Below are 18,600 nucleotides of genomic sequence, written 5' to 3' on the forward strand. Positions count from 1 at the left end.
AGCAGGAACAGCAGCATACAGTGAACATCAGCGGTAGTAGCCAGAAACAAAGGGCTGTAGTAGTAGTAATAGTCACCAGGAAATGCATGCACTGCAGCAGTTGTAAGAAACTGGATGCACTGCAGGAGCAGCATGGACTACCAGAGAAGCAGCAACAGAGGCCAGGAACTGCATGCACTTCAATAGCACCAGTAGCCAGGAACAGCATGTACTGGAGGACCAGCTGCAGGAGTAAGGAACAGCACGGTGCAGGAGTAGCAGCAGTTTCCAGGAACAGCATGAACTGGAGCAGCATTTGCTGCTTCCAAGAACAGCATGCACTGGAATAGCAACTGCAATAACCATGCACAGTAAGCAATGCAGTAACCTGGAATAGCTAGCACTTGAAGGCAATTAGAGTAAACAATTATAGTAAACCAGGAACATCAAGCAATTCAGGAGCTGCTGTAGTAACCAAGAACAGCATATAGTGCAAAAGCAGCTGCAGTAAGCAGGAACTGCATGCATTGTAAGAGCAGCTGCAATAACCAGGAACAGCAAACAATGCAGGAGCAGTTGCAGTAACAGGGACAGCAAGCAATGCAGGGGAGCTACTATAGCCAGGAGCAGCAGTTGCAGCTGCCAAGAACAGAATGCACTGCAATAACCAGGACCAGCTAGCAGTTGAAGAACAGTTACAGTAAACCTGGAACAGTAAGTAATTCAGAAGCAATTGCAGTAATCAGGAACTGCATGCATTGCAGGAGCAGCGGCAGTAACGAGGAACAGCAAGCAATGCAGGAGCAGTTGCAGTAACCAGAAAGAGCAAGCAATGCAGAAGTTGCAGTAACCGGAAACAGCAAGCAATGCAGGAGCAGTTGCAGTGACCAGGAAGATGAAGCAATGCGGGAGCAGTTGCAGTAACTATGATCAGCTAGCAATGCAGGAGCAGATGCAGTAACCATGAACATCAAACAGTGCAGAAGCAGTTGCAGTCACCATTAATAGCATGCATTAGCCAGTAATAACATACCACTCAAAGCAGTAGCCATGAATAGAATGCAATGAAGGAGCATCAGCAGTAGCACAGAAAAGCATGCACTGCAAGAGCAGCAACAGGAGTTAGGAATGCCATACACAACAGGAGAAAATGCAGAAGCCAGGAACTGCATGCACTATAAGAACCAGATCACCAGTAGTGCTAATGGAATACGCTACCGGAGAAGAATGGATCAGTATCCACAAAGGCATGAGCTGCTGTATCCTAGTTAGTAGCCAAAAATGGTATGCACTGCAGTAACCATGAACAGCAAACAACCCAGTAGCCGTTGCAAGAAGCATGAACGGCATGCAGTACAGGAGTAGCTGCAGTAACTGGAGACAGCAAGCAGTTGCTATGTCCAGGAACAGCATGCAATGCAAGAGCAGCTGCAGTAACCAGGAACAGAAAGCAACGCAGGAGCAGCCACAGTAACCAGTTGCAAAAAGTGATGCAGAAGCAGCATGGATAGAATGCAATGCAGGAGCATCATATGGAGTTCGGAGCGTCGTGCACAACAGGAGCAGATGCAGTACCCAGGAACTGGATGCACTACAGGAGCCAGGTCTTCAGTAGTAGTACGTAATGGAATGCACTGCTGGAGAAGAGTAATCAGCACCCACAATGGCATGAGCTGCTGTGTCCAGAGTAGTAGTCATAAATACACCTGTAGGTATGCACTGCAGATGCACCAGCAGTAGCCTAGAATTGCAAGCACTGCTGAAAGAGTCTGTAATGCAGGAGCAGCATCAGTAGCCAGACGCAGCAAACATTGCAGGAACAGCAGCAATAGCCAGGAATAGCATGCACTACTCACTGGAGCCACAATTTTAGAATTCACCTGCATCTCTTTACTCACTGATGCATTTTTAAAAACAATACTTCTCCTTTACTGTAATCAATTGTTCAGTTACAAATCTCTACCAGATTTCAGAGCAATTGTAACTAATGGCTTTGATACATGAAATACAATGATAAAAATCAAAACCTGAAGTAAATGATTATACGAGCCATTATCACAGATTTATAGTGAATGGGGAACATGGCTGGAATAATTATTATAAAATCCTCACATCTTGAAATGGTTCCAGTGATTTCATACTGGTTTCTGGTTATCATGTATCTCTACATTTTATAGTTTTCCTACAATTAATGCTAGGCGTACATCACTTTGATTACCCTTCTTACTTCATGAACAATGCTCGTTGAAATTAGGAAGTAATTAGCTGCGATGTGACCTGCTACTCAAATGAAAAGTAATCGTTATTTGAATCATCACAGCTGAAATTATTCTTATGCTGTAAATTCTTACACAATTTTGATAAGGAACAAAACTTAATTTATTGCAATGGAATTCATTCTAATAATTGTAACCACTATTTAACCACTATTCTAATGGCCCTAGTAATAACTTACGTTGTTACAATAACTGTTATACTAGTAAACATTACCTCTGAAAGGGATCATTTTTATTGTATGATGATCACTATTTTCACCTTTTACACCGACTAGTGTACCCATATATAAAAAAAGACTGATAGAGAGAGCAAGGGACGTTACGTAACATCTCTAAATTAATGTATCTTTATTCTGAAACTGTAAGTAGGCTGGGCCTGGGAAGAGTTAATCGAGTATCCTCCCACACACGTTAGGGACTAGCAAATTTACAGGATTTCCTGGGCACCATAAAGACTGGCAGGACAACTTAGTCTATACGTGAAGTTCAGTATACATAGACGCAAAAGGAATATGTTCGAATACACTTTTAAAAGTTATCAGCATTTTTATCACACTTTAGTAGTTTATATTTACCAACACTAAAAGTAACAACAACTGCTAATCTCTCATGTTTCCTTCTCAGATAATCGAGGTCCTGGTGAAGACTGGTGCTCACCTCACAGATTCGCCACTGAGACTCGGGGAGGCGCTGGTTGCGGCGGCAGCTTCTGACAGTCCCAACAGACTGATCTCCTACAGACTAGCCGGCGTGGAACTCTCACTCTCTGATCCTTGTGGAAGAACGGCTTTGCACGCGGTATGTAGGCCTACTGCCATTTTCTCACGCGTTCCATGTTGCTGAAATATACAAAAAGCGTTGGTGAAACGTTATTCAAAAGATTTCTAGCTTTCTAGACGAGTTCTGTAGGTGGTGTTGTTTTTGCGTCAGTTTTTATCCTGTTAGTAAATAGGTTTTTGCAGATATAACTTTGCTAGAGTAATAATCTCAGGCTATATTCTATTATTTTATGTGAGCAGTTGCATCGGATAGAATACATCGGAATGAGAGGGGTTTTCATCCTCAATAATTTTTTTTATTCAGTGAAAACGGTTCCAAACAAATAGTATATATTTTACCTAATTGACAAAAGCTGGATGCCCATATAACGCTGTTAATCGTCATACTTGAAACAGTTGCTGTCATGAAATGGTCCTGAAACGAATCCAGGTAAAAAAGTTACAGGAAAAAAAGTCACAATCTTGCCTCGATAGTAACTCCCAAGGGTTTTAACCGCTGGTCTTGTTTTTAACCCGGTATGTACGGTATCCACCTCTGCGGCATGTTTAGTACGAGCCCGTTGGGGAATTTTTAACCCGGTATGTATCCACCTTTGCGGCATGGTTAGTACAAGCCCGTTGGGGATTTCCTTATAAACATAAACAAAAGACTGTAAATATCATAAAAATAATGACTCCCAAGAAATATTGTTAGTTTTTCCCTGTGACTTTATTAACGGCCACCATGATTCCACAATAAGCTGTAGGTCCCGTTGCTAGGTAATCAATTGGCTCTTAGCCACGTAAAATAAGTCTAATCCTTCGGGCCAGCCCTAGGAGAGCTGTTAATCAGCTCGGTGGTCTGGTTAAACTAAGGTATACTTAACCATAAATTGTGACTTTTTTCTGTGAATTTTTTCCTAGCCAAAATTGACTTTTTTTCTGGACTTTTTTCCCGCGACTTTATTACCGGACACACCTGAAACATATAGCTGAAAAATCGAATGAAAAGGTCATTGGTGTTTTGAAGCCTTTTTTTTTTTTTTTGGGGACCCCATCTGTCCCGTTAAGCGAAAGGCAGTGTCACTCAACTAGTTTTCTGCTATCTTTTATTGTCTGCCCGGCAGAACTGAAAGTCATACTTGCTCTATAACAGATGCAGAACCAAACCACTCATGCTCGTTAAGACAGCATCACAGGAGCACAAACAGAAGCCAGCATAATGTTTCAAGAGCACAAATGTATGCCAAGACTGTCACACCAGTATAAACACGAGCCAAATTGTCACAGAAGCACGAAAATTACCAATTTGGTGTCACACACACACAAACTTGCAGAAAGGCTTCGTCACAGGAGCGCAAACATGTCCTAAAACAATGCCACAACAACTCAAACTTGTATAAGGTGATGAGAAAGGGGACACAATCGTGCACTAATGAGATGTCACCGGAACACATGCTCTGAAGCTGTGTCGGAGGAGCACTGAGTACAAACAATCCTGGAGGTGGTGTCACAGGAGCACGAACTCTCATTAAGGTGGTTGTGTGTTACATAATCGTGTACTGACGAGGTGTCACAGAGGGCCAGATACCCTCTCGGGTAGTGTCACATGGGCACAAATATGCTTTGTTTGTGTCTAGGAGGGCACACACACATGTTCTAATGCAGTATTGAAGGATAAAGTAACTAGGGCTCAAACGTCCCCTAAGGCAGTGTCACGTGAGCAAAAAATATGTACGAATGCATAAGAAAGCGTTCTTATTGTATTAAGCGAATAAAGCTTCTCAAAATATTCAACTCCAAGACATCAATCTACGGGTGCACAAATTTGCTCTAAACCAATGTCACAAACGTGTGGAAATAAAAAGCAAGTTGCCACAACAGCACAAACATACTCTAAACATGGAACAAGAATCAAAGGAACACGGGAAAAAAATAGCAGCATCATTTTCGTTACCAGATGATTCTAATGCACAAGGGAGCCAGAAAACTTGTTCGCGTGACGACAGCCCTACAGGTTGCTTTAATGGGGTTTCCGACAGCTTCTCATTAACTGCAAATCAGGTGTCGGTAACTTACTTGAAAGTCAGTTGATAATGGCGAGCATAGGTGACAGGGCGTAATGTTAATGAAAGGTTACTTCTTGAATCGTGGCGTCATCTCACCAAGCCAAATTTGTTGGTCGAAGAGAAAATTGCATTGGAATCTTGACACGTACAATTTTGTGGTAATGTGTTTTCTAAAATGCAGACCTTTAAAAGGGCGTCATTTGCTTTTTCTTTCCGCTTCTGTTCTCCCAGCTTCTGTCATCAAACCTGTCCTGCTATGCTTTTAGATGTATCATTTGTTCTATTTTTTATACGCTTTTATTCAGCTTGTTTTCTTACAAGTTATTATTCAAATTGACGTGTGTGTGTGTCTGTCTGTTTGGGTCAAAACTTGTAACTCAATTTTCAACCTGTTCTCTTCGTCCGATGGACTTGAAATTTTTTATGGTTACTCAATCCCGGTGACCTCCCAGTACATCAGGATTTGTATGAAGTTAATAACTCTACGGATTTTTCAACCCTTCTTTGGCGCGACAGGAAATCACGTTCAATTTCGCTAGCAACAATCATAATCGGTTACATACAATTTATGTCAGAACAAAAAATATACAATAATTTTTTCTAAACATTTTTATTAAAATGCAAAAAGTAAAAAAAAAATTTTTTGAGACACACTAGGATTTTTTACAATTAATGATGTCTACAAAAATAAGAGCGTGGGCGCCAAACATGGAAGGAAATGCTACAAGAAAAGAAATATGTTTTATTGTAGTATCTCCTTCCATGTTTGGAGCCCACGCTTTTATTTTTGTAATTATTATTGACTAAGAAAATCCTGTTGTGTCAAAATATTATTCTTTACTTTTTAGTGCATTTTAATGAAAGCGTGCTTAATTAAAAAAATTTTTTTACTCTATTGTTTCATTTTTTTTGTGACTGCATTCGGTGATGTATGTACACCTTGGGAAAAAATTTATGGAACGAATCTAATTAACATTTTTGGTTAATAGATACGAAAGTTGCACATTACTTTTCATTTTCAAGACGTTCAGGACTTTAACTGTTAATTATTTTTTCCCCTTCCCAGCCTAATTATAGATGTCCTCCATATTGGATTGAAAATGACTGGCAAGAGGGAATACGTACACGATGTTTATATATAAAACTTAATACACAAAGAATTTTTACAGAAGAATCAAGACTTATAAAGTGACGCCAGATGAGAGGTATACAATAAACGCACAGTATAGTAGAGACATTTAATGGAAGAGCTATCCTACTTAAAATAAACCAAACAAGCAGAGAGAGAGAGAGAGCAGATAACTTGGACACTATAATTAGTGATGATGATTCACCCCTTAACAGGCGATATGTCTTGACAATAGCATGTTTGGCTCTGTTGGTTGCCCAGTCCGGAGGTCCACATTAGACCTCCTACTCCTTTCACATCTTACCACGCATACACAAGGCTTAGTGCTGACATAAGGCCGGCTTAAAATAAACCAAACAACCCTTAGAATTATTATCGCAGTTACTGCATCGGTAACATTATTTCAGGGAGTCCCCCTCTCTCTCTCCACCCCTTTTTTCCACTCCTCTCTCTCTCCAACCTCCCTCCCCTCTCTCTCTCTCTCTCCAACCTCCCCCTCCTCTCTCTCTCTCTCTCTCTCTCTCTCTCTCTCTCCAACCCCCTCTCTCTCTCTCTCACCTCTCTCTCTCTCTCTCTCTCCAACCCCCTCTCTCTCTCTCTCTCTCTCCCCCTCTCTCTCTCTCTCCCCCCATCTCTCTCTCTCACCCCCCTCTCTCTCTCTCCCCTCTCTCTCTGCACCCCCTCTCTCTCGGACTTAACCTGCGTGGCCACAGACCATTTTGCAGCAAATTGTATGTTATATAGAGCATAAGAAAGCGTTCTTATTGTTTTAAGCGAATAAAGCTTCTCAAAATATTGAACTCCAAGACATCAATTCGAATTAAAAAAAAAAAAAAAACACGAGAGCTGTAATTAACCGGCTCTTTGGGAGTCAATGGTGGCTATCTACCCAGAACGCTGAATTTATCAAAAAATTTATGATATGAACAAGAAATTTATTCCCGCTTCGCCATTACGTATATAATTTCCGTTCTAATTTTTTGTTTTGTTTTTGTCCGTCCATTACATTCGTTAGCCTTTACTGTATTATTATTTTCATGAAAGGAAGTTAATTTTAACTTTGTATTCGATGATTTATGAAGGCCTGGGCTTAATGTATTCTCTGATTTATGAAGGCCGGGCTTAATGCCCACTTGGGAGGGCATGGATAAGATTTATGATTAAAAATTCATGAGTCGATCCGGGGAGGAGAGTCGGGTTTACTTTGTTCTCCATTTGATCTCAATACAAAACCCTGTCCACACTAGCGGGCACTGCCCGACGGGCAAACACTGTTCCAATAATCCGTTCCACTACAGGTTTCCTTTCAATCTTTAAAAAAAAAAAAAAAAAAACACTGCTACTATTACTCCATACAACGCTATTTTTTCCCTTTCCGCCGGTTGGGCGTGGTGAGACTGCCCTCTTCCCTTGCCTACTCAATAAGCTTCACTGACCAGAACGATGTGATTGTCTGGTAAAGCAGTGAGAGGAAATATAAACAGCTGGAAGTGCCCGACGGGCATGCCCGCTAGCGTGGACAGGCCATTTTTCCTCTCGCTTCTGAAGCAGTTACCAGACAATCGCATCGTTCTGGCTCCATATTCGGTCGGTCAGTAAAGCTCGTTGAACAGGCGAAGGAAGAGAATAGTCTCACCATGGTTTGCTCACTTATTTAATTATTGTCACCTACTCATTTCCGTTCGTGGCCGCCACTCCCCTACCCACCTTGTATAGTGGAACGGGTTATGGAAACAGTGTTTGCCCGTCGGGCAGTGCCCGCTAGTGTGGACAGGGCTTAACACCTGTTGGTTGAAAACATTTTACCTGGATTTAAAACTTTTCCCATAATTCGTAAAAGTGTTAAACAACGTTTTTCCAATGCTTGTTCCCAGTTTAGGAAAGGTTCTCTTATTCCTAGTTTCGCCATTTTTATTAAGAGTTTCACCTGTCGAAAGTTTCTCCTGTCTTAACAAATGTTTCTGGTATTTAATTAAATGGTTCATCAGTATCATTAAAAGTTTTCCCAATTTCATTACAAGTTCCCCAGTTTTTAATTAACTAAATGTTCCACCCATTTTATCAAGAGCTTCCCTTACTTTTTAAAAGGTTTCACCTGTTTTATTAGTAGTTCCCATGTTTTTTTTATTATTATTGCATTTCCCAAGCGTAATTAAAATTTAAACTTTTATTAAACAGACATTTCGCCTATTTTTATTACATGTTGTTAAACATTTCACCTATATTGTTTTTAAAAGTTTCATCTATTTTATATTAAAATGATGTTAAAGATTTCATCTATGTTATATTAAATGTTACTAAGCATTTCACCCATATTATATTAAATTTTTTTAACGTTTCACCCAATTTATATGAAATGTTACCGAACTTTTCACCTTTTTTATGTTAAATTATTGAACATTTCACCTATTTATGTATTAAATTATTGAACATTTCACCTATTGTATATTAAATTAATGAAAATTTAACCTACTTTATATTAAATGCTATTAAGCGTTTTGCGTACTTGATTAAAAATCTCACGTTTTTTACGAAACGTTCCTCTTTGATTTTTGCTACTTTGTTCTAATCCAGTGGTTCTCAACCTTTTTTTGGCCCATGCACCCTTTCACCATATGTCAGAATGTCACCCGCCCCGCTCCCTTTCCAAAATTGTCTGCCTCAAAGGGGCATTCCAAATAATAGGCATATGCTACTAAAAATCCTTGGTCACAATTCCCCCCTGGTTGAGGACCACCGGTCTAGTGAGTTTTTTTTTTTTGCAGCCGAATAGCGTGGGTACACAGACTAGATTGAACTGGATTCCTGCTTGTAGCACGTGGCTGTTTTTCTTCGTAGTCTGCCTCATTCTATCATAACTTAACTGCCGAAGCGAATTCAGATAATTCCTACTAATTTCGCGAATTTATTAGCTTTTTGAACTGTCATTTGATGTCAAATTTCCTGTCCGCACGATTCGCAGAAACTCCGCCGTGGAAGAAAAGGAGATTAGGAGTTTTGGAATAGGAAGAAGGAGGGCAGGATTAATAGAGTACATTCCTGGAAGGGTTTCAAAAACGAAGTGTAGAACTTACTGAACAATGAACCAAACAAAAACTTCTTTCAGTTTTCTTCTGAAGATGGAAAGAGAAACCCACAAGATTCTTGTGTATAACTTGTTGACTGGTAATGTGTAAATATTTACCAGTCAACAAGTTATACACAAGAATCTTGTGGGTTTCTCTTTCCATTTACTGAAGAATATTAGTAGCAGTGGTAGTTATAGTTATGAACTAAATTAAGTAGAGCACTCTCGATTATTTTCTGTGAAGGATTGCAGCGGAAAATGTTATTTTTCATTTTTTTTCAGTATTCTGTATCGGGTGCTGTTTTCAAATTTTCGTGTGAGTGTGTGTTTGTATCACCTGCATTATCTCGGAAGAACAATTTTAGAATTCAAAGCAATTCACTAATGTAAAATACTGCATTGGGCTCAGTCACACTGGTAGCCTAACCTTATCTAAAATAATATAGGATTTTTGTTCATTTATATAAAAATTGAAAATATAAGGAACGACATTCCCAAGTTAGGGAGGTTATAAGTGATGAAAACTGAGAAAAGCAGGAATTTATATATAATTCTTCCTCTCTTTCTGTTGCTGCTCGTACGATGATGTCCCTTTTATCTTAAAAGCCCTATAAAACCTAAACATATGGCCCAACGTAACAGAACCACAGTCACTTCAAGGCGCGGCCCGCTAACAGCTATTTATGTGAACCTGCGATCTTCTACCGGAAGACTTACGCGCATGAAATTGCAGTCATTTTAACATTACCGCCATCTTCTCAACTACCACCAAACCACCGTCTTTAGTTTCTTCCGATTGCCCCAAAGCACAAAGCATATGGATTTGTTATTTTTGCATTTTTTATTTGGTGTGCGTGTGTGTGTGTGCGCGCGCGCTAGATCTTCATCCAGAGCTAGAGTCCATGATTTTAAATTAGCAGGATATTCTCAACACCTAAAATTTGCAGTCTCATTTAACTGAATTAAATGTTCTTCTTTTTGTGAGGGGCCGCTCCTCTCCAGATCATGAGTTCGTTCTTGCATAATGGCTAAACAATTCTAAAAAAAAACACACACACAAAAAAAGAAAGATCCAGTTCCAACAACACACTCAACTTTCCATTAACCTTCAGGCTTGTACGGTTGGCTCCAGCGACTGCGTCACAGAGCTCCTGACGGCGGGAGTGCCCACAGACGTCAGAGATCGCACGGACTTGACTCCCGTCATGTGCGCTCAGATCAACAACTACTCTGCGATCGTCGACGCTATTGCAGAACATGAAGAAAGAAACGGTAAGAAATCTTATGTTCGTTGAATGGAATATAGAATTTAGGCACAAGGCCCTGGGACATATAAGGTCATTCAGCCCTGAACGAGAAATTCAGAGTAAAAAGGTTTGAAAGATGTAACGGCAGGAAAACCTCGCAGTTGCACTATGAAAGAATTGTTAGGAGAGAGAGGATAGCAAGATGGAAGAAAGAGAATATGAATGGAGGTACAGTGAAAGGAATGAAAGGGGTTGCAGCTAGGGGCCGAAGGGACGCTGCATAGAACCTTCAGTAATGCCTACAGTGCGCAGCGTGAGGTGCACTGACGGCACTACTTCCCTACGGGGATAAATGTCCAGTTGAGTAGTGTGGGGAAATTTCGGTTTAATCTGTTTGGGTCGGTTACCTAAACTGAGATGGTTTGGACACGCAGTGAGAAAATGAAACCCAGAAAACTCGCCACTTTAGAATAGGAATAGAGAAAGGATAAATCGCGAGGTGTCTGACTTAGTAAAGGGGAGACCTGACGAGGGAGGATTTGTGAATGCTTCCTGCAATTAAAAAAAAATATTTTTAGTGGATGTATGATTTTTGGTAACATGTTTTATAGACATACTGCACATGAGAAGGGACTACTAATATCTTTTGCCGATTTTCCGGGAGAAATTGCGAGTAACAAAGTTTTCACTACTTTTTTGGGGGGGGAGAAAGGGGTATTTTTGGGGGGAGGGGTTGGTTGATAATTGAAGAGGTTAAGACACCGATAAATAGTAGGAAAGCTTGGTGGTAGGCTAGTTACCAGTACAAGACAGAAACCAGTGCAGCTGGTGGCCCGGGAAACACTGCACAGGACCTTTGGTTAGGACACTATAAAATCCCATAATAAGGATGCTACATAAAAATATTAATTGGGATGCTGCAGAGAACCTCAGTTAGCACTTCTTAGACCCTTTAGTATGTCTAAGGCGTGCCTTGTGCCATTCAAAGCACTGTAAGTCATACCCTTCCTTTTGCGGAATACGAAACAGCGAAAATGTATGTTTGATATGTTATGTATTATTTTCAATTTGTCTTTAATACTTATTTTTTTCTTTATCTTCTATGCATTTTCAGTTGAAGGATGAAGGTAAGCAGAGTAAATGAATAATTTGTACATTTCTTTTGGTAACAGTTTTCCCTCTTGGTATATTTTAATGATTTAGAATTCATTTCTTGCAAATTAAAATTATCGACAGTTAACTTTTTAAAACCCTGCATGCAGTTTACATTAAGCTTGTCAACATTTTGAAAAATGCCTATCTGTAGCGGGCTTCCAATTTCAGTTAAATTATTACTAACAGAGCCACGAAAACTGAAATTACAAACTTGTTATTCCCTTTTTACCATCATACAGTTTATATAGGAGCTTTCCCTAAAACAAATAGCAAAGTGTAAACAAAAAATATTTGAATTTCATTCCTAATAATTGTTGCAAGCCATCAGTTTATTGGTACGTTCAACTACAGTTCAGCACTGCTTTATATAAAGACAGAAATATTTGAAATATTTGAAATGCTGCACCGTTCTAGAGTAGTCACCTTGAGCCGTGTACACGCCAGTATTCAACTGCCTGCACCCTACTTTAGTGATTAACTGGATCTTGTTCAGTACAAAAACCACAGAAAAATGGAAGCCTTGAAATCTTAACAGTGGAAACCGAGAAGGAAAAAACTAGTTAACATTTAGCAAACCTAAAATTTGCTTCAAAGTATATTTTGTTTTCCGAAGGCCCAAGTAGGTTTTACTAACTGAATGGCTTCTACAACTCTGACACTTTAAATTCTTTGAATTGGGTTTTCACGAGAGCCACAAAATTGAACTTGGATTACAAGCTGAAGGAAAAACCTCACACAGAAAGGCAGGATCAGCTTTGTCCACAAATGAATATAGGAAAAGACAGGTGCACAGAAAACAGTTGCTCCGAAATAGTTTAAACAAAGGACACACAAGGAGACAAATGTCACAAGCAACCAAGACCTCATGAGGATTAGGCCGGGTTGGTCAAGTCCAGAGTAATAATATCTCCTCCGAGTTAACTTGATACAGTATAAAAAGCTCGGCAGATAAGTCTCATTAAATGGCTATCGTCCTGTTCCAGAACAATGGTAATATTTTTTTATTTATATGTCTACACGTATAACATAGAATGGATGCCTTGAATGTCAGTATTATTGCTAGATCTATTTCCTTTAACGAATATTTATTGCGGACTTTTTCTTTTTACAGAAATTATCCGACAAGGAATGCAGCGTTAGCCTAGTGACCACGAGTTGAGCCGGCGCCATAATGTGCTCGCTTATGGAAGAGAGAACATATCGTTGACATAACATTCATGTAAATATACCTGATTTTATTCGGAGGGAAGCAACGACCTGACTACTGTGTTCTAGACGATGTGATAGCTTTGTACAGCTAAAGTAAAAAATAGTAGCAGTTGATTACTCTTAAGGGTAAAAACAAGAAGAGATGTTTGCATACGACCACCTCTTCCAGGGCAATTTTTTTTTTTATTATGGAAGGTTTGGGCTTGTAAGATAGATTTTTTAATTGTTTTGGAGGAGTGAGAGAATTTAGAAATGATATAGAACGTTGTGAGACTTTAATTGAAGTTCTGAACTGTTAAATGTCTGTACTAATTGCGGATCCACATTGTTTCCTCTTAGGTGGCAATTGCATTAAGTTACAGAAATGTTATGAAGGTTTGATGTAAATAGAGGGGAAGCTTTTAGGTTTCATGAGCCGAATTACAAAGTCATGGCACTGCTTGCTGCCTCAAGCAGTGTATCAAGATGAAATACGAGCAAAAACTAAGTGAAATAATTGTCTTAAAGGTTGACGAGATTTAACGGTTCAATCTGAAAATTTATATAATCTTTGTAAGATTCGTCTTGTTATAATATTTGCCTCATAAATAAGGATCATTTTCAGGCATTTTGTGAAAGGTCTTGAAAATGCACGCCAATGTTATTTTCCACCTGAATCTTAAGCACAACGCACAAATGCACAAGTAGTCTTTTGCACTGAAAGGCCTTCTTGGGTCCAGTGTCTGGACTTAGACCCTGTGTGTCAGAGCGCACGTACACTTTCACGAAGTTCAGCAGTTTAGTTCTTTAATTGGAAGATGTTGAACCAGATGGGAACACTACCTCAAATTGGCAGCTGTTGAACCACATGAGAACGCTACCTCTAATTGGAAGCTGTTGAACCACATGGGAACACTACCTCTAATTGGCAGCTGTTGAACCACATGGGAACTACCTCTAATTGGAAGCTGTTGAACACATGGGAACGCTACCTCTAATTGGAAGCTGTTGAACCACATGGGAACACTACCTCTAACAATCAGTACTGGACCAAGTAAAATGTTTAGGTTCACATGGCTTTCAAATGAAAGAATTTAAAAACTTGACTGCTGACCGACCAATAACTATATGTACGCTTTCATTCTTAATACCTCACCATGTCACACGAATCCCCGCTTAAAGCAATAATTACTTTGACAAGATAGTATACCATACATCAAGGAAGTATTCCCAAGAACGGCATATAGTATACCATACATCAAGGAAGTATTTCCAAGAACGGCATAAGGTTTAACTTACATATTAGTTATCCCAGGGCATAAAAATTCATAAACATTAATGAATAATAATGTTTGAAAAGGATTAGTTCATACTAATATATTTGTTTACAAGAGAATGGCTGTGAAGCAAAGTTTGGTTCATACAACTATTTGTAAACTTTAATAATCGATTTTTTTTATTGTTTATTCAAACTTTTATCTCAGCAATATATTGAATATTTAAATCTTCAAGTACTGATTTTCCATCTTATAATACTCCGATAACAGGATTTAAATCATTTAAATCCAGTGTTAATTATTATCAGGGGATTATTTACCACCATGGGTTTTATGCCCAGGGATATCAAGATTACCTTAAACCCGGTTCCTCACAAATTGAAAAAGCAAATTTCAAAATGCATTCGATACTTCTTGGGGCCAGTCCAAAGATAAGTGTCTACTGAACAAGGCTAAAACTTTCAGGTTTATCTCACCCAGGTCTGTAATGTTTGTAGATTAAGAAGGCGGGCACAAAGTTACAGTGCAGTGAGTGGGAACTCAAGTTCTTTAATGATGATAAGATCATTTTCCTAAACTGCAAACTGTCTTCAGCACCACGGATTTTTTTTTAATTAGCCTTAAGTGATATAAGACATTAAAAATGGATTTATTCTGAAATATCTGGATGCAATTAAAATGGTTTCAACCTAAAAGCTCGTATGACACTTATGTGATAATCGAATGTTCTTCATTGCATTAACCACTTGAAACGACAACCATTCAAAACCTTTTTTCCAATAAACTTCAGGAACCGCAATAATTTGTGATAATAAATTTGTAATGTGATATTTATACCACAATACTGTGGCGCTTATAAGCATGATTAAACTGTTTTCTCACAGCTATATATGGGTAAGGTTTAAAAATCACAAATATTTATGTGATTTAAATATCAGCTAATGACATATGAAATGTTTAAAACTAAATGACAAGAGTGCCAAGTATTATAACGAGTATTTTGCTTCGTACCCCGAAGATGTGCAGAATGGTGTAAAGTACTTGGCACGAAGTCTTTTCTTATTTAAAAGTTACTGTGGCTACAGCTGATACCTAACTATATGTGTAAAAAAAATTCTTCCAGTGTTGCAGTAGTATATAGTAAGTAAAGTTGAATGAAAAATGTATTACTTTGTGATTATGGCAAGGGTTGCCATATACTCAGCCTTTGTTTACCTTTTAAGTGTAAACTCTTTGTTGTAAATATTATTTATTTAATAAAATCTCTAAACATACCAAAAATAATTTTCACTGGAAAACAGGTTTGACTTTCAACAATACTAAAGTATTCTTTCAAGTTTATCCTTCATCTTTAAAGAATATTTCCAGATTATAGATACAACTGTGGTGGTTTTGCACAAAGGATGAAATTTCCAAGTTACATAACACTGTCCCTATTTCTGTCCCAGAACTCTGCCGGGCCTAAGAGTATCTTTGCTTTTAGTCACGAAGCAGACTGGATGAATGAGCCCAGCCATGATCCTAGCTACGGGGCTTATTTGAACTTTTTGCTTCTGTTAGTTCCTAGTTACTGGAGGTATACAGAACAACTGGTGTCCCGAAGAAGTAACCCATTCACATTTTAACTCTGCCAACGAAAAGAACTGCTTGTAAATGAGTTATTACTGCTTATGGTCCTTGCATCACTAAGAAAAAAAATCTGATCTCGAATCCAATAAGAACACATTGTAACTGAATTACATTCCAGGTAGCTGATAAGGTCATGGGTCACAGCCAGGCCTAGAGAACGACACGGGGAAAGCAAGAAGGGACTTGGAAGGATAATACTCCGAAAGCACTCGACTTTAAAGACATAAATGAATCTTCATCTTGACCTATATTACTGTTTGGTAGAGTAATTTACAAGGCGGGAATAGACCAGAGGTAATTCATGGAAAAAAAAATAAGAAAGGAACGCAGCTGGAGCTTAAGGGACACTAAATAAACAAGTAAAAATCCGCCGAAGTTTCTTCGGCGCAATCTATTTTTCTGTACAGCGTACAGGCTAATCAAGGCCAACGAAAATAGACGTGTTTTTCGGTGGTCTCGGTATAATGCTGTATGAGCTGTGGCCCATGAAACTCAACCGGCCGTGGTGGCCTGTCCTGTATCGTTGCCTTAAATAAAATAAAAACTACCGAGGCTAAATGGCTGTAATTTGATATTTTTGATGAATGGAGGGTGGCTGATCAACATACTAATTTGCAGCCCTCTTGCCTCCGTAGTTTTTAAGATCTGAGGGTGGAAGGACGGACAAAGCAGGCACAATAATTTTCTTTTCAGAAAACAAACTCCGGAAACTTAATAACTTCCATTTTCACAGGACTGTTTGTGATAAATCTGTTAGTTACAATGATTAAAGAACAAATATCCGTTAATAATTTTAATGCAAAATTGTATGGAAAGACATTTTTCTGGGAGGGTATTTCTGAAACACTACGAAACTGGCGAATACGCCTTCAAGGTCAGATTGGAGATTTGGCCCAGTTACTTTTGAAAGCAACCATTCTAATAAACGGTTTAAAGTGCTGGCAGCTGTTATTTTAGAAAAATGACAGGTTGGCCACAACTAATTGCAAGTCCAAGTTAACGAAACTGTTTGATAACTGACAGTTATTTTCACAGAACAGGCAACAGGGCACCGACTTGATCAGCAAAGACTCTACCCACCAGATGGGACACAGATATAAAAACGGTAAAGGAGTTAGACCAAAGAGATATTAATAACACCACTACATATAAAAAATCCAAAATGATATGATAGGCCTGATATTCATTATAAAATTATAACAAGTACAAGCAAACAAGGAAATTAATAATTAAAACTGTCACTGAAGCCAGACGTTTTAAGGTAGTACTCCCAAGAGAATTGGCCTTAATTTCAACAACCCTACCATTACCAGTAAAACAATCCACATTAAAACAAACGTTTTCCACATTTTCTGACATTGAATATCAACATTTCTAACATTAATGTTTCAAATCCATAAACTGCCAGGAATATCCACACGTTCTTTCCCTAGCACTAACATCTCTAACACATGCCCAAAAAGGGTTAGGTTGGATAATTCAGTTCCAAGTGGGCGTGGTAATTCATCCCTATGGTTGTTTTAAGCACGTACCTTTTCGTCAAATACAGGCCATGGTTCCAACATTCTAACACAGCCAGGAGGACTGGTTACAGTTTCAACATCCTGTCAGCGCTGAGAGCACTGGCTAATAATGTTTCAGCATCTTTAACACTGCCGTATGTACTGGTCAGTTCCAACATCCCTAACGCTGACAGGAGTACAGACTAGTTTTACAGTCCGTAACAATGTCTTGAAGCATGGACACAGGTGAAACAAACCATGATTATGGGCAGCATGAAAGCAACCATTCTAATAAACGGTTTAAAGTGCTGACAGCTGTTACTTTAGAAAACAGACAGGTTGGCCACAACTAATTGCAAGTCCAAGTTAATGAAACTGTTTGATAACTGGCAGTTATTTTCACAGAACAGGCAACAGGGCACCGACTTGATCAGCAAATACTCTACCCACCAGATGGGACACAGATATAAAAAAAGGTAAAGGAGTTAGACCAAAGAGATAACACCATTACATATAAAAACCAAAATGACATGATAGGCCTGATTATCTGTATGCAAGTTAACTCACGAGGCGCAAGTGCCAAAGATGATGGCAGAGCTTCCAGACTAAAATTAATCCAGCAACAGATGACCTAACATGAAATATTCCTGTTATGACCTAATGTTTGATTATCCCTTTCTGGGAAGAGAAAATCACTACCTGAGGGTAACTGATTATGGAATAAGATCTCTACCATCTGATGCCATCTAGACAGAAGAAGATTATTCCTCCAACCACAGTCAATTTATGCAGTACTGAGGTGGTAAATATTGATAGTCAAAGCCCAGAATGAAAAGTCATGTCTTAAAATGTCTTAAAATATCTTGATAAAAACATGGGTTTCAGACCCGGCCCCAAAAAAAAAAAAAAACAAATAAAATTAGTTCTTGTGTTTTGACCCTAGAAGTAAGAAAAATAAATGTTGTACAAAAATTAGTCCCTGGATCATGGTTCACTTTAAAATCGACAAGAAAGCTCAGAAAAATTTTTTAACATCAAATCATCACAAAGAGAATAAACAAAAATTAAGAAATAAATAGTTACAAAGCTGATGACAGCTTCATTTACAAGGTTATTCAAAGTTTACATAAATTATATCAAAACCCAGAAGCAGAGAGGTCATCTGAGAGACCAAGATCGTCAGTATTTTGGGGGACAAGGAACACAGAAGGAGAGGGAGGAGTCATCAAGGTGGAGCTTGGGAGTGATTAGAAAAGGAAGCGATTGTGATTAGCGATAATGAAAAGTACAACATTCAAGTTAATACTTAGCAAAGAATTACTTC

At 38.8% G+C, this 18,600-nt stretch overlaps 1 protein-coding gene across 1 annotated transcript in view; it reads left to right on the forward strand.

Moving 5' to 3' along the window:
• LOC136830244 (L-asparaginase 1-like) overlaps positions 1-15,426 on the forward strand; it is a 57,226-nt gene extending 41,800 nt beyond the window's left edge. The window contains 3 exon segments of the mRNA XM_067089595.1: positions 2,880-3,053; positions 10,391-10,550; positions 12,792-15,426. Of these exon segments, the coding sequence (XP_066945696.1) occupies positions 2,880-3,053; positions 10,391-10,550; positions 12,792-12,820 (363 nt within the window). The 3' untranslated portion in view covers positions 12,821-15,426.
• Positions 15,427-18,600: the final 3,174 nt, after the last annotated feature.

This window comes from Macrobrachium rosenbergii, chromosome 46 (genome assembly GCF_040412425.1).
Source record: "Macrobrachium rosenbergii isolate ZJJX-2024 chromosome 46, ASM4041242v1, whole genome shotgun sequence".
Classification (NCBI taxonomy): domain Eukaryota; kingdom Metazoa; phylum Arthropoda; class Malacostraca; order Decapoda; family Palaemonidae; genus Macrobrachium; species Macrobrachium rosenbergii.